Source organism: Amphiprion ocellaris, chromosome 12 (assembly GCF_022539595.1).
Source record: "Amphiprion ocellaris isolate individual 3 ecotype Okinawa chromosome 12, ASM2253959v1, whole genome shotgun sequence".
In the NCBI taxonomy this organism is placed as follows: domain Eukaryota; kingdom Metazoa; phylum Chordata; class Actinopteri; family Pomacentridae; genus Amphiprion; species Amphiprion ocellaris.
In genome coordinates, this window is record NC_072777.1 from 4416056 (window position 1) to 4433748 (window position 17693).

A 17693-nucleotide genomic window follows, 5' to 3' on the forward strand; every position below is an offset into this window, starting at 1 on the left:
TTTTCCTTGTGTTTGTTTGTCTTTTTTGGTCTGACTTTTGTTGCTTGTCTCATGTTTTTGTCATTTTCTCATTTCTGTTATTTTGTGTTTCCTTTGTCTCATTTGTGTCATTGTATATTTTTTGTTGTTTTGTTTTCTTGCATTGTCATTTTTTGTCATTTTTGTTGTTGTTGCTCTTTTTTTGTCTTGCTTGTGTCGTTTGTCCATTTTTTTGTCATTTTGTTTCTTGCTTTTGTCGTTTTGAGTATCACTTTTGTAATATTTTGCCTTGTTTTTGTTGTTTTTTGTCGTTTTGATCATAAAGTAAAAGACTACATGTTCAGTTCCAGATGCCTAAATGTTTTGTACCTTTGTAGACACTGTGATCTGTAAGTTGTAATGCGTAAACAGTGATATTGTTGAAATTGAACTTAATTTTCTTCAGAAATTTCAGGTTGTTCATAAAGTTTTGTTAAAAAAAACAACTCCTTAAATGCAAACATTTTCAGAATGTACTTTTTTGCACTAAAACCAAGGAAAAATTTGGAGTTGTTGTTATTTATAGGTTTTTATGCTGTGATTTTACTGGTACGGTCCACTTGACATCAAACTGTCCTGAATGAAGCCCCTGAACTAGAATGAATTTGACACCCCTGCCCTACATGAACTAAAAACCAAAGCACATTACACGAACCCTGAACTTTCTGCTGTAAACATAAAAGAATATCATTTTACAGTCCACAGTCTATAAAATCATTCACTTTAATACACATTATAATGCTGTAAAACAAAACGTGACTGGTGCCGACACTCAGGTTAGATTCTTTCACATCTTTATTTGTTCAAATATGTACAAATCAAAATGTCACATTACATAGCAATGTTTGTAGCTCTCCTTTGGTTCTGTACAAGGTTACTCTGCGCTAGCCTTTCTACTCACCAAAGCTGCATTAAGGACACTTAGCTAGCAGTCTCAGAATGCATCTCTTGCTGATACCAAAAGTATCAAGAATTCCATTTGTCCAGTATTTCCTTATTCATTTAAACAGTCCACGTCGAGTAAAACTAACCTGCTATTGCACACTATTGTTTTTCTCATGAATTTAAAAGAGAGTTGAAACTGAAGTGAGTAAAGTGCTGAAACAAATCCACGTCATCTACACTAAGATACAGCGCAAAAGCTGCAAAGTGCACTGATTTAAGTGTTTCTCCTACAGAAACATAATAAGTGGAACATGAAGCTAGCTTTGATCTGACATGAGAAATAGGGAAACTGAGGTTTGAGACAAAATGAAAGAGAAGCTTAAAGAAGTTTGGTGACTGTGTTCCACCAAAATCCTAAAACGTGCATCGTCATGTGTTGTGCCTTTCAGCATTTCAGCCACTTTTAAACTATAATCGAATAGTCAAATATGCTGAATTACTCCCTCCGATTTAAATAATGGGTCAAAACAAAAAGGAAGGAAAACAGAACCAACATAAACATGAACTGACAAAAAAAAAAAAACAAAAAAAAAACACCCTGAACGGTTTTAGTGTCTCATTGACGCTGGTGAATTAAACCACACTGTGTGTAAACAGTTTCTCCAGACAGAGGATGTACTACCACAACATCACTATCAAATAACGTAACAAGACGACTCCGTTACCAGGACAACACCACAGTCTGACAAGTCCCTGGTCCTGTAGCAGACACAATGAAACAGCAAATAGGGAACAGGCTCCTCTAGTCAAAGGAGAACCCGACCTCCAGAGGGGGCAAAGGGGGGCTTCGTTAGTCTATATGCCCCAGGAGAGGTGAGGGTGGCTGGGGTTCACTGTCCCTTCATGTCGCCGGTGCCCTGCGCCTGAGCTGCGGTGGTGCTGAGGTACTGCCAGCTGAGGGCGGCTAGCAGCATGGCAGCGGACAGGTACATGGGAGAAAGGTGGTGAGTCCTGGAGGGCAGGCTGGACTGGGACAGCGCCGACTTCTCTCGGATCACGGCCAGGATGTGCAGGGTCTTGTCCCGCGACGGGTCGGCGAGGGAGACCTTCTGTAGAATCTGCAGACGGGGAAAGCAAGACGGCTCAGTGCACCAGTGTGGTGGTAAAGAAGAGAAACACAGTGGTCCCTCGTCTATCATGGGGGTTACGTTCCAGAACCCCCCCTCCGCGACAGACGAAAATCCACGAAGTGGCAACCATATCTATTATTTATAGATATTTTAAGTCTTTATAAACCCTCCCCACACTCTTACAAACCTTTCCCACACTCCTATAAACACTTGATATGCTCTTGAACACTTTCTACACTCTTACACCTCCATAATTTTAACAGCATACAGGGAGTCTTTGACTTGCGTCGGAGTTCTGTTTCTACAGATTGATGTAAGTCGATTTTTGCTGTAAGTCGGAACTCCAGAGAAAATGTAAACAAAGATGTTGCATGCAGCATGATATTGATCAAGTCTTCATAAAAGTCATGAATATCAATGACTTTCATGCATGTATGAGTCATTTTACAAGAAAAAAACTGAATATGTTCCACTATTTTCACAACTTGATCTAATAATGCTGATGTTTGTCGATGTTTCGTCCTGTTCCAAGCGTTTTATTAAATCCAATTTCACTTCCATGGTGTGTTGCCCTGAAGGCAGAATATCGATGTACTTTTATTTTTGAAAAAGCCTTTATTTTGAAGTTGTCTGTTGACAGTTGTCACTTCCTCTCCACTATTTTGATGTTAAACTTTATACACGTGTGCTTTTCTGGATGCATGGTTCTCTGTTTTGTAAACGTCACAGAGGCAATGTCTTAAGTAATTAACTTCATTTTTGGACTTGCTGGTCAAGTTAAAAGGATTTTATTACATATATTTATGTTATTTTATTCTGTTTTTGTTGCAGTTTTCACTCTGTAATGTGCATCAAGAGCCACAGTAAAGAAGTCAAGTTTGCTACGACTCACGATTCATTTTGAGTTTAACTACTTGGACAGCTGCAGCTTTTACGTTGCAGTGAAGACAGTTAAAGGTATTATTATTATTATTATTATTATTATTATTATTATCATTATTATTATTATTATTATTATAGCACACATGGAGATGGCTTTCCTTTTCTTCAAAGCATCAGAAGAGTCTGACTTATGCTTGGGAGCCACAATGAAGGGCAAAAAGTTAGAATGTAGCACAACCCAAGGTGGCGTACAACTGGAGAATGTAAACAAAGCCGTCTTATAGCGCTGCATGACGATGTATTCATCCGCTCCACTCGTCAACTAGTTCCACGTAACCAGTTCCAACCTAACGATAAAACACCACAGGCCGAGGACCCCTGTATAAAATCCTACATGGGTACTCACCAGTGAATATACTACAGCTTAAATGATGAAGATGATGATGAATTAGCTGTGCAGTACTGATGATGATGAGATGAATGTACTGCACAGTGAGAATGGACAAGGCCAGATGCTGAACGCTGCTATTCACAGGAGACAGGAGACTGATGCGATGGTCACTGAGCCAATCAGAGCCCAGCGCTGCACGCTACGCACTTCATTTTGATTTAACAGTCTTTTAATATGCTTCAATTACTATTTTTTATGTATTTTTTTATATTGTTTTAATTTTTTTAGGCTAGAAAATACTTATTTTACCGCACAATAATTAAAACAATAGATATATAAAAAATACTTACATACTGCAAAATCCTGCAATATAGTGAAAAATCCGCGATACCAAATACTATTTAAAAATCCGTGAGACAGTGAGACTGCGATACAGCGAGGGACCGCTGTACGACCAGTAAACACACCCACCTCCTGGCTGTACTGGCTGATGATCATCTGCACGGCCCTCATGTTGGTGGCTTCCATCATCAGAGTCACAGCTTGTCCCTTTCTGATCTTCACCACTCCCTGGAACACCATGGGGTTGTTGTAGCACGTCGACAGGGTAGCTATTGCCATCACCTGGACAAGAGAGGAACGACACCTCGTCAGGTGGAAGAAATTACAGCAACCTGTTGGTTATTTAGGGCTGCACAGTGATTGGTGGTTAGAACTGTCGCCTTGAAGCTAGAAGATCCCCCAGTTAGCGTCTTTCTGCATGGAGTTTCCATGTTCTCCCTGTACATGTGTGGGTTTTCTCCAGGTTCTCCAGCTTCCTCCCTCAGTCCAAAAACATGCTGAGGTTAATTGGTGATTCTGAAATGTCCGTAGGTGTATAGATAATGAATGGATAGATGTTGGTTATTTGATCAGTTTTCAGAATTTATTCATCATTTGAGGCATTTTCTTCAATCAAAACTGCAAAACATCAGCTGGGTCAATATATAATTGAGGGACTTTCGAAGTCCATCGGATATATCTTGCATACATTTTTACTAAAAGTAAAAAAAAAAACAATGTAATAACACATTTTTATGTTCATTATGATCATGTCTTTACAAATACCACAATTATTTATTATGGAAACAATCACGTATTAATAAAAAAATGACTGGCTATTACTAAAATGTCAACTAAATAACCGTCCAAATTTAAAATAAGCTTATTCAAACACTGTTTTGATTGTGTTCTTTTTATTAAGCTGAGATAATCATGACAGATGTTTATTTTTTGGCAATATATCAAATTTTATATGGAAAATAACAAATTGTATCTGTGTCCAAGAAATCACTTTCAACTAAGTTCCCCATTCCAAAAACACCTCTCAAGGAAGTGTGTTAATTCCAGATCACATGACCTGCTCCACATGATGTCATTTCCTCCTGAAGAAAAGTCTGGCAAGACTCCAAGGCTTTATGACTTATTTAATATAATGTAGTGTGTGAGTCAAGTGTCAACAAGTTTGCTACAATATCTTTATAAATAACTTTCAAATTTTTTCAATTGTATATACATAATATTTAGAAAAATATTTCTGTAAAAATGCCATGTGCTGTTTGGTTGTAGGCTGCCATTTTGATTTTAGGCTTAAAAACAGCAAAAATGTCAACTATGATACAAGAAGTCCCGCAATTACATATTGACCCAGCTGGATTTCTCTTCTTTATAAAGTTGGGAATTAAATATTTTTTGGTTTAAGGCATCTTTGGACTCTGAGAAATTGACCACACAAATAATTAATATAGAAAACATCCAACACATTCACTTACATTAAAAACAACACAGCTTTGTAAGTAATGTCCATGGTAAGTCTGTACAAAACGGTGAGAATTTTCTTAATCTAAAATTAAAGCATCCTTTGAGCCTGAGGCTATTTTCAGGTTAATGTCTTCATCTTGATCATTATAAAGTCTGGTCATGTTGTTTTATACTCAGAACACTCTAGGCTACCTACATTTTTCCCTCATTTGACATGATATATTCAAGGTTTTTAGTCTTTACATCAAGGATGATAATATTTCTTAAGTGGAAATTGTGTTTTTGTATATCTTACCACCAAATGCAGGCAGTACAGACATTTCCTGAATTGTGTCAGGAACATATTGGAGATAATTCAGAAATTTGCTGTAATCTCCAACAGGATAACTTTGGCACACAGAGAAGCAACTAGAAATACCGGGGCGGGTAGGTTGGGCTGTTTGTTTTGATATGTGGTAGGTCTCTGATATGATAAGGACTTTATGACTTCTTTAACTGACATGTAGGAGTGTGAACACGGCTGAAGACATCAGATAAAAGATATTATTTTGCAGAAGCTTCATCTGTCTTCATATTGTCATTACGTCTGCATGCACAAATATGCTAGAAGTAGAACTACACAGCTCCAGGTCTGCTCTTGCTTATAATAAGACAAGCAACTACAAGAGTAGCTCCTCATTGCAATAAATACTAGAGCGGTTTAACCAAGTAAAGGACGTGAATTTGGACACAAAGTCAGTCTCTGAGGGTTAAACATTCACATAATATGACACGATGTACAGTTCAAAGATCCCATCAAACTAATAAAAATCACCGCATTAATGGAGTTAACAATAAAGCGGTGTTTACCTGTGGAATGGCACAGAAATTGAAGACGCTCTGGTTGCGCAGACGGGACAGGTAGGTGATGACGTCCGGGACGTGTCTCAGAGCGTCGGTGACCAGCAGGTTGAGGCAGGACAGAGCCGACTCCAGCTTCTCAGGATGAGCCAAGTCCTCAAGACGACCCGCAAACTGGCTCCAGGCCTGCAGACACACAAAATACACAAAGTACTGACACAGCATCGCCTGAGGGACGCATGTCAAAGGACTGGTTGTGCTTTTTTACAGAGCCGCAGAATATCAGAACAAGGGTGTAGCATCTACATATTCTGCTGATAAATGTGTAAGTTAACATTGAGGTCCGAGTGCATTTACTGTCTGATACAGCACTGATATCAACACACAATGCAACTGGAACAGCACTCAGACAGCACAGGACTCCGCCAAGGCTGCTCATTCCCCCATACGGCATCGTCAGAAATGCAGCAGTTTTTTTTTTTTTTTTTTTAGAAATGCAGCGTTTGTTTATTAGTTATTGATGATCAGAAATCACAGCTACATAGAATGTGTCCAGTTAATATAGATGTACCCACAAACAAAATGACCTTGCGCTGAGCACAGGGGTGTGTTATGTATGTGTACTTTATGTACGGATACTGTGACCTAAATACAGTGGTGGAAAAAAGTTTTCAGACACATTTAAAATTTTAGACAATCTCAAATATTATCTTGAAATTTTTGTGGAAAAATCTTTTTTATGTTTCAAAAGGTGCAGCTGCATTAGACAGACACAAACAAGTACAAATAATGTATTTTTTTGTTTATATCTTAATTTATTACAAGAAAAATGAACAAAACTAAATGCTACCAAAGTGACCCAAAACTCAAAATTTCTTATTTTATGGAACCAGACAATTTTAAGTTTTGATGGCTGTTTTAGGCTTTGTTTAGTATCATGGCTGTGATTGTACTAAAAGAAATTGCACTTGAAGACCTAAGAGTGATTCCTATTGCAATATTTTACAAATGTCTGGGGTGTCCAAAAACTTTTTTATAAGTCCCAATAAGTCCGTAGCAGTGGATTTATAGTAGGATCACAATCATGTGATCGTCAGCAGGCAGCTGATGTAGTGTTCACTTGTTGTCATGGTTACAGTGACGCCATGCCACTATCTGGCAATGATACAGAAATCTTTAACAAATCTGTGGATCCAGACTATGAGATGCATCACTGCCAAAATCTAATCACTTGGTCCTTGTGTCATTTCTGACCTTCCCTGTAAAGTTCAACCAAATTTGTTAGTCCGTTTTTGAGTAATGTTGCTAACAGACAGACAGACAAACCAACACCAATCATCACATAACTCCGTCACCTTCCTTGGCGGAGCAAAAAAAAAAAAAACAGAGGGGGGAAAGAAAAGGTTATCTAACACCTTGTTATATCCTCCTGAGGCCCAGCCCATTCATTTATGCCCTCTGTACTCCACATTTGTTTTTGATCTGTATCTTTTGACCCATTTCAGTTACCCGATTAAATCCTGATGTGCTCGATAGAGGACATCCTGGCCTTTCCAATGATATCTCATGATTGGGCATAATTTTGTTTTCGTGCTGAAACAAAACAGAAACTGCAGCAAAACATGCTTGCCAGGAAAAGAGAAAAATTAAGTCAAATATTGTTGAGATTGTTAAGATTAAGTCATTGTTTTACCTATGGTAATCACATATTTTCTTCTTTATAAACATGTTGCGGGGGTCAAAGTTCAGATAAACTTTTTGTCAGGAAAAATAATAGCCCCTTTATGAATCTGAACTGTAATGGGCATGAGGACGATTTAATGGGATTAGTTAAGAGCTAGATAGCTTGCTAGTTCTTTGTTTACATTCAAAATACACATTTCTTTGTGGGGTAGTAAACATTTTGAATGTATTTTCTATGTAAAGTAATTAATGTGATAAATAAATAGTTGTTCATAACCTCTTAAATTTGACACTATTGATATTTAATTAAGTTTCTTAATGTTTCATTAGAAGATGGATCATCATATTTAGATGGTTACTACAGTGGACATGCTGTAAAATCTAAAATCAAAGTATTTTCATAAAATTCTGAATTGTGAGTTGTTGTTTTAGCTCCAGGAAATCACAAAAAAAGCTACATTTTGAAAGATTTTTTTCCCCTCGGTTTTCAGGAGGATATATTTCACAATACACACTGGAAATGGAGAACATGACAAGTGTTAGTGTTGGGAAGCTATTGTACTGCACAGCTGAGGCTTCAGGTCAAAACCAGACAAAAAAATGCTGAAGCTACGTACCTCTTGTGGCCAGAAGGCACGTCCCTCCTGCGTGTCCTCCAGATAGTCCCGGATGATGTTGGTCTTCTGCAGGAACAAGCCCATAGAGTTTGAAAGCTCAGTGTCGCGTCCGACTTCAGGATCCTCCAGCTGGGATGCAGAGAAGAGCTGAGACAGACCGATGCCGACCAGACCGGCCACGTAGTGACAATACTGCCCAGAGGACACACAAAGGACATGGCAGCAGCTTTTATAGTTGTGGCATGAATTACAGACACTGGCACATGAACACCCAGTTCCTGTTTGTCTGAAGGGGGAGCAGATCTGTCAGTACACTGATTAAACATTTACACAACACTGCCAGAGTTACAGTCACGCTTCATCAATCTGCTGCACTTTAAGAAATTTCTGCACAGTGTGGCAAGACTTGATAACAATTCAGACACCAGTAGGACTGAAAAGATGATAAAGTAAAACTGTTAAAATGACCCTGAAATGTTGCTGATCAGTGCCAGTGAGTCAACAGTTACTTTATGATTAATATTTGTGGCTTCAGAAGCTCACATAACAGGGGTGGACTGATATTCTGCATTTTTTGATGCATTAGTATAGGTGTTTTGTTTTTTTTTTTGTTGTATTTTAATTACTCTGCCAAGGAATGCAGCAGAGTTATGTGACGATCGGCATTGGCTTGTCAGTCTGCCTGTCAGCAACATTACTCAAAAGCAGAATAACAGATTTTCAGGGAAGGTCAGAAATGACACAAGGACCAAGTGATGACAGTCTTGGCTGAGCACTGCACTCTCTGAGTGCTTTTCTTGTTCATTAGAAAATGTATTAATTAAAACTGCGCTACTTTGGCACTGAAGCAGCCCTTCTTTTCTCTTAATTAAACATATGTAAAACAAAGGCACTGCAAGGATGTTTTATGTTGGAGTTTGCATTATCCTAAGTATTGACCCCCAATTTTTATTTTTATTTCTGCACATGTACAGCATAGCGACTCATTTTCAGTTTTCTTGTTTTACTAATATTCAGCCCTGAAAAAAGAAACAAACACATTTTACATTGAAGATATGAGTATGAGAGGAGAAGATTGCTGCGCGATGAAGACATCAAAAGGGCAGAGAAATGGCACTTGTTGTCCAAGTTTAACCAGACGGCATCAGACCCACCTACCCCAGAGCAAGTACCTTTTTCTCCCTTGAAAACAGCTCTAAAGAAGTGCTACAGGGGATGTTCTTGGTGTCAGAACCTGCACAAAAAGTGCAGGTTGCCCCAAAACAATCAAGAAGTTCATCACAGTCTGTTGCCGGGGCTACAAGCAAATCATGAAACATTTTCTTCAAAGCCAAAAACTCATAAGATTAAGCGGTAGCCTTTAGTATTCTAATGTGTTGCCTCTATAGTGGGAGTTTCTATCAAACCTCTACTCTGATTGGACAGTACATTATCTATTGTAAAAAGCTCTGGAGTTTGGGATTTTTAATTTTTTTTTTTTAGTTGATCAGGGACCATGCAATTAACACAGAAAACGTCTGATGTCTTGCATATAGAGTGTATAGCGTTAAGCTAATTTTCAACTTACCTGGTCCCACTCCTTCATGGATCCCACTTTCTTCTCCAGGAATTCAGCCATTCCCACGCCCATCTGGTGGCAGATATCTGAGATGACGTCTCTGTATTCCTGAGCGAGGTTTCTGAACTCCAGCGATATCTGGATTCAAAGGACGCATGAAGGTTAGAACTATCACAGCCAAAGTTTTTATTTTGTAAATTCAACCTTAAATTAAGCATTAAAAGCCCCTTGTATCCCCCTAGGTCTCTACTACGAACCACCGTGTGGTGCTACTGACCGTGGGGAAATCCTCCAGAACCTGCCGGTCTTTCTCCTGGCTCTCGGTGAAGCACCACTCATCCTGGTACAGGTAGGTGTGGAAGTCGTTCAGCATCGGCACCTTCTTGTCCAGAGGGATGCTCATGTCGTCCTCCACTGTGTCCAGCGCCCTCAGCACCAGGTAGAAAATACAAACTGCATGTCTGGAACACAAAGAGACAAGAATCCGACTGAAAAACCGCCTCGTCACTGAATTACAAACCGACAGAAATAGTGCCGAGCAGACGAGGTCGGTCTATATTTGGAGGATTCCCTTTGACAGAGGATATATAAAGTTCACACACAGTCTCTGAAGACGCATGGCAACAAACAGCTGTCATTTCTGCGGACAGTGGGTTTAAATTAGACAGGTGGTTCCAGCAAAATTTGCTGGATTTTGGTTGATTTTTATGTGAATATTCTTCAAGAAAATATTAGAAGTTTAATTGATATATATGTAATCACTTTAGATATTTTTAGGATTTTTTTGAAGATTTTTACTAATTTTTTGAAAATATTTACAAGAATTTTCTTGCCAAATTTGGGGGATTTTTGAAAATAAAACTTTTAAGGAAAACTTTAAAGGAATTATTGGAATTTTCTTCCTGAAGGTTTTGCAAATTTTCAGAAATTTGGGGGATTTTTTTGCTGAATTTTGGGATTTTTTTCAGACAAGGAAACAATATTTTTTGGTGCCTGTAAATGAAGACAACAGGAGGATTAAAACCTTGATGCCTCTTTTAACAGACACAGACCAGTCATTTAAAAACATGATAAAGTTTCACATGAAATCCAAAAGCCAAGGGATTAAAATGTGTACTTCTTTTAGGAGACATACAATTGCTTTCTACTGAGGCTCCTAGGATTACTGAGAATCTGCACAAAGTAACATTCACTACCGTTCAGAAGTTTGGGGTCACCCAGACAATTTCATGTTTTCCATGAAAACTCACACTTTTATTCATGTGCAAACGTAACTGCACAAGAAGTCCGGTTGACTTTTAATGAAGCTCGTAAGAAAATAATCCAGACTTGACTTGATGTTACACGTAAAGCTGGTGGGAAGCCAACGCCCCTGGTTGAGCAGCAGAAAACATTCCTGCAGACACACCTCCTCCTCCTCCTCCTCCTCCTCACCTGCAGCCTGGACTCACCTGAGCTCTCCGTCCAGCGCCTGAATCACAGCAGCGAAGCTCCGGCTGGTCTGGTTCAGGTACAGGTAACAGGTCCGCAGGCTGTCGCTCATGGATTCCTGGCAGGAGAGATGCAGAAAGGCCGTCTGTCGGTGGAAACCTGCGGGTCTGAGGGCGCTGGAGCGTCGGGCGGCCTCCTGCAGGCCCCGCTCCCCGAGCCTCCAGCCCGGCAGGAGGGACCGAGGAGCGGAGCCGCAGCCCCGCGGAGCCACCGAGAGAGAGCGCTTGAACACGGACAGGGAGACCGGACACTTGCAGCAAGCTCCGGCCATACGAGCGGCGCCCCGACGGAGAGACTATGGAGCCACAGAGTCCATGTCGACGCCGCGTTTAGTGGAGAAGTTGGAAACGCGAAGTCCATGTAGAGGACAAGCGAGGCGTGAGGGTCGAGCGAGGTGAAGGGAGGTCTGGAGGACGTGAAACCAGGCGCTGCGCAGATCTGAAAACTGCGGCTGCTCAGTGCGCAGCTCCGCAGAGAGAAGGCGCAGCGTTTGGAGATCTGCTGTTATGATTACGCACACTCCTCCCACCTCCACCAAAACAACTGCTGCAATTCAACGTTTCCTAATCTGCTTACAGCGAGCAAACTTTAACTGTTTCCCCTCTTTGTGATGAACTCCTAACGCGGAGAGAGTTTTTATAGACATTAGTGATAAAACACACGACTAAAGTGAAATAAATCTGCAACTGCGTATGCAACTCAACTTGGTGATTACGAAACGTGCAAAAATGGGTCTGACTGTGGGACTTATGTCAACATTGCTGACAAATTATTGTGTTTAAATGCACACATGCACTATAAACTTTGCGTTTTGTCTTCAGAAACTGAGTTTAGTTGACAAAAAGCAGAACTGAGCGCAGCTTTGTGAGAAGGAAGTCTGCAGGAACTATAACTGTGTGTTTGCTGACACCTGGTGGAAGAAAGGGAGAAGGACAGCAGTATGTTTGTTTTTTATAACAGAAGTGTGGCAGCAAAATCTGAGCCTGACAGATGTCAAGATTCATGAGCTTTTCTAAATATTATAGAGCCACTTGTAGTAAGATTATATGGAGCCCCCTATGATTAGCATGATGTAAATTTGGTCACTTTGCCAAGTCAATGAGAACCCCTGAAGACAACTCACAACGACCTGGTGTCATGCAGGAACAAGACTACAAGTTCAACAGGGTGCATGTTCAGCAGTAGTGCATGTAGATATGACTGACTGCACATGTAGCAAACTGAGTTATCCAACCAGAATCCTGCTCACTGGAAAAGTAGGATAAATAATTACGTGTTTGTGGGTTTTTACAGTGAGCACGTCTGCACTAAAGTATAATAAAGGTTTAAATGGGAGGGAGAGAAGTTTTGCATTCCAATAAGTTCTGCATTTCCTCACAACAATTGTCATGTTCCCTCACAGCAACTTTTATGTTCTTTGACCAAACGTTATGCGTTCCCTCATGACAACTTTACGTTTCCTCACAACAACTTTTGCACTGGACCACAACAACTTTTATGTTCCCTCACATGCAGTAATTTTTGTGTGTATTCATGCTACTGCACTCCTACAGTCCTGAACTAATAAACACGTCTGTTATAGCAGCACTGCAGGTTCAAATAGCAGCAGCTGGACAAATTCACAGCAGCAGCCAAAGTCCGAACAATAACCAAATATCCAACTGCAGCTTCAACAACACAGCATGCAGAGCAAAAATGTTCCATTATCTGCTTTTTTTTTTTCAATAGTACCTGTGTTGCCCTAGACTTGCAGTGTGTTACAACTGGACTGGACCAACACCACTGTTCTTATCAGTCAGAAGGAATATAAGGAATGTAAAGCAATTGTACTGTAAGGGACCACAAAAGCATTGTGAGGTGACGCAAAACTATTTCAAGGGAACACAAAGATAAAGTAAAGTTCTCGCTGAGACCTTTACATCAAATAGTGGAACTTCAGAGTCAAGAGTTTTTTGTAACAACAATCAAAATACATTAAAAAAAGCAGAGTTACAACTTTCACATCATCGTTAAACTCCCCAGAAACACATTTCCTGTTGAATTTGCAGGCATATCCATAAATGCAACAGCTTTTAGTTCAGACTTATGTCCAACTTTGTGAGTTTACCATCATAACTTTTACAGAAAAGAGCTTGAAATGCTCATTCAGACATAAAACCGTCTTGTTTAGATGCTATCAGATTAATGGAAAGGAGTGCACATCTAAAAGGGGCTTTATTGCTCTTAATTCCTGCCTCACTTGTCCCCTTTTCACTGCATCATACACATTGAAACATTCAAGGACTTTATCGGCTGGATTTTCAGGCAGAGCTTAGTGCAACATTTTAATCGTGTCACCTATAATTGTGTACCGGACACGATTTCCTTGTTTGTTTTGATATTTGTGACAACAAGGGTGCTGTCCAATCCCGCTTTTCTCAGCTAAAACAAACCTCTATAATTAGATCATTGCTGTCTGACGCCGATTTGCACAAGATTATACATGTGTTTATTTTTAACTCACGTCAGAGATCTTCTCACCAGCTGGTTTAGCTCACTGCTGCCTGGTTCTTAAGGAGGAAATATGATCATATCACTCGAGTGCTTGCCACTTTACGCTAACTACATGTAAAATTCTGCACTGATGTAAAATTTCTGGTCACTTTTAAACGGCTTTACTCCAAATTAGATTGCAGACCTTTTAACCCCTTGTGTCCCAGTGTGTTCTCTCAGATCAGTAAATGGAGCTCGGCTGGTAATTCCTAAGTCTTGGCTTGTAACCAACGGTGACCAGGATTTTACCTCTACGGCACCCAAACCGTGAAATAGTCTGCCAACTGAGATCAGACAGGCGACATAAAATCTATTCTAAAAGCATTGTTTTAACAGAAGGCCTCTATGAAGATGTGACATATGAGTGTCTTTTAGGATTCTTTTTTGTGATTCTTTTATGACCTGATTGTTTTAATGTTACTTGTTTTATGATGTCTGTTGTGGAAGTTCAGTGAGGTTGAGAGAGGATGAGGAGGCAGAGAGACACACTGGAGACTCAGATGATTAACACTAGCGTTCAAAAGTTTGGGTCACTTAGAAATGTCCTTATTTTGCAAATAAAAGCAGTTCTTTTTCAATGAAGATAGCATTAAATGAATGATAAATCCAGTGTAGACATAGTTAATGTGGTAAATGACTATTGTAGCTGGAAACAGCTGATTTTTAATGGAATATCTCCATAGAGGTACAGAGGAACATTTCCAGCAACCATCACTCCTGTGTTCTAATGCTACATTGTGTTAGCTAATGGTGTTGAAAGGCTCATTGATGATTAGAAAACCCTTGTGCAGTTCTGTTAGCACATGGATAAAAGTGTGAGTTTTCATGGAAAACATGAAATTGTCTGGATGAGCCCAAACTTTTGAACAGTAGTGTAGGTTGTGAGTAAGGTTTATCAGAAGAAGTGACACCAACAGAGCAGAAGTACATACAAGCAATGCCAGCATCAGTTCTGAGGATTCTCTCTGATCTTTGGGTATTTATTGTAGTTGGGAGCAGGAAAGATTTAGATTACAGACCAACAGGGAGACAACTTGTCTGCTTAGTCACATCACAATAGACAATATCTAACCTCGTCTAGTTTTTATACTCTTTGGCTGCTTTTATTATCTTTATTTTTTATTTTTGGTTTTTAATTAATTTGCTTCTGTTAAGGACATTGTAGCATTAATCAAATGCTATATAAATAAAGTTTATTAATGTTACGTTTTATAGTCAGGCAGCCAAGTTGACTAAATTACGGTATAACCAAAAGGCCTCTATGAATATGTGACATATGAGCGTTTCTAAGATTCTTTTTTTGTTTCCCTCCTGTTTTATGACCTTATTGTTCTAATATTTTTGTGTTGTATGAGCTCAGTTTTTATGCTCTTTGGCTACTTTGTTTATTTATCCAGCAATTCTGCTTCTGTTAAGCACTCTGTTACATTAAGAAAATGCTATAAAAATAAAGTTTATTAGTGTTATTTTTTTATTACCAGGTGGCTAAGTTGATTAAAATTATGTCTAATGGTAGCATTTGGTGTCACCTATGTGTATATTAAATATGATGCAGATTTAGTGGACTAATGAGTGCTTGAACAAGATTTTGCACAGGGCCCAGAAAAAATTAAAAACTGCCCTGCTTGTCGCATCTATTTCACGACTATATTTGCAATGTTGTCAGGTTTGCATGTGGCACAGTGTAAAAGGCTTCGTAGTTTGTTTACAGGGACTATATTTCAAAAATTCAACTGAACTGTCAGTGATGTTGCAGCCAGTACTATCCTTCAAAAAGCAACAATGCAAATGAAATTTGAATAAAATCCTGAGTGCATTCACTTTTAGGAACAGCAGACTCATTTGTATGGATGTTTCTGGATGGATATGGTAATAATATGGAGCACAGAGGCTCTGCAGTCCCTGGGTCACATTGGTGTTTAAACCTAAACAGTAGGATTAGCCCTGAAACATGCGCACAGCATCTGTCCCCACGGGTGAGCCAGCCAATCTCATTATGTAACCTAAATCCCAAGTCAGTGGTCATCTCTTCCTCCGTGTTTGTGAGCCAACACTTGGTGAGAGCACAGATCTAATTTGACCAAGTCCAATTAGCTGCCTGTCTTTCCGCAGCATGATGAAGCAGTGAACTGTGCAGGTCGTTCTGATGTGGACAGTATGTGCAGACTGTCAGTATGCTCCAGTGGTTTTCAGCCTTGCTGCAGTGAAACCTGCCTGCTGATACTGAAAATGAGGAACAAAACAGGCAACACTTGATTCTCGAGAAACGCCGCAACACATCCGACCTGCACGTAGCTGCAGTGTTGATATTCACGAGTTTATTCTCACTGACTGTTTTCAATTAGAGATTTTACTCACATAATCCAACTTCTGCATCACGGCTCTGCACGCCCCCATCTTGAACTTAAACAGGTTGATGATCTCCTCCGGGTGTCCCAGTGACTTCAGGATGTCCATGTCGCTTCAGGTGTTCGGCTCGGCTGCTTCTTCCTCCTGTAAACCTGACGAGATGCTCCCCATCCACGCTGAGACGCAGCAGCAGCAGCAGCAGCAGCAGCAGCACCATGAGCAGGACTCGGTCAGGAGACACGCCAGATCCACACACGCCTCTGATTGGCTGGCGCGTCGTGGGCTCAGGGCGCTTTGACAAATGAGCGGCCAGAGCGTCTGGTGTGATGCCCCGCCTCCGATAGACTGTCAGTGGAGCGCGGCTTCTGATTGGTCCGTTCGTTGTCCCGAACGTGAAACCATACCGTTCAATGAAATCCATGATAATCCCAAACAGAGGGATACCTGCTGACTGTGAGCACTAGACTGTGTCAAAACATTATTAAACTCACTTCTGACATAATGTATGACATATAATATGTAGAAAAATGCGAAATATAATCCGTCAAACCTATATTGATACTAATAATAAAGGTTTTATATTAAAAAGGGTATTATTTTTGTCACTTTTTCAAGAATTCATATGACAAGGACTGTCCCTTTTAAAGCAAAATTTAATTATATACATTTTTGATCCCACCTAGTAAAAATGTCACAGGAAAATGTAGTGTAACTCATTTTATCAGTGTAATAAAATAAGAGATTAATAGATTAAAGGATACAGAATGACATACACCTACAAAAATAACAAGTAGTACGTATGCATTGAGAAAACAGTCACAAAGGAAGTTGTCAAATACAAAACTACATTTTATTTAAGTGTGTTTCTGTGTAATTTAAATGAGGCTGCAGTAGGTGTCTTGGCTCACTCACAGCTACACTACCATTCAAAACTTTGGGGTCACTTAGAAATGTCCTTATTTTTGAAAGAAAAGCAGTTTTTATTTCAATGAACATAACATTAAATGAATGATAAATCCAGTGCAGACATTGTTAATGTCACAAAGACATTGTTAATGTCACAAAGATGATTGTGACCTAATTAACCAATCAAAGTGCAGTTAACTCTTATTTTTAAGGCAGAAGGGGAACTGATGCATCCAAGCTGAATGAGCCGAAAATGATTTACAGTGCAGGAAAGAAGCTTCAGTCTCTCTCATTCTTTGTCTCTTATTTTTTTTAGGTTTGGATTTTGCAAACACACTTTTCCCACTGAAGTTGAAAGCCTGACATTAAATCATTATTGTAGCACAAATGCCATCAGCAGTGAGTCCCTGTTTCAATTACCAACCAGCGATTTGAAGCACTTCCTGGCTGTCTCCCCTACGACTGTCTAAAAACGGGCAAAAACCACAACAAAGAACACAATCTGTTTGAAACACTGTGACATTTTACTGTCAGAGACCCGACACACCCAGATCCTGCCTAACGTGTTCCTCTGCATATAGGCAACAGTCTCGTCTGTGTATGTTTATCGA

At 39.7% G+C, this 17693-nt stretch overlaps 1 protein-coding gene across 2 annotated transcripts; it reads right to left on the bottom strand.

Moving 5' to 3' along the window:
- Positions 1–797: 797 nt before the first annotated feature.
- fdft1 (farnesyl-diphosphate farnesyltransferase 1) lies at positions 798–16374 on the bottom strand. 2 transcript variants are annotated; one of them, XM_023272400.3, is made up of 8 exons: positions 16186–16374; positions 11256–11353; positions 10082–10265; positions 9814–9942; positions 8247–8438; positions 5956–6132; positions 3778–3930; positions 798–2021 (listed from the first exon to the last, which is right to left on the bottom strand). In XM_023272400.3, the coding sequence occupies exons 1-8, from the start codon at positions 16282–16284 to the stop codon at positions 1794–1796; spliced, it is 1260 nt and encodes a 419-aa protein (XP_023128168.1). In that variant the 5' UTR covers positions 16285–16374; the 3' UTR covers positions 798–1793. The 2 variants fall into 2 exon arrangements, with proteins under 2 accessions (XP_023128168.1, XP_023128167.1); XM_023272399.3 differs by lacking the exon at positions 16186–16374 and having other exon boundaries at positions 11256–16135.
- Between the last annotated feature and the right edge of the window lie 1319 nt (positions 16375–17693).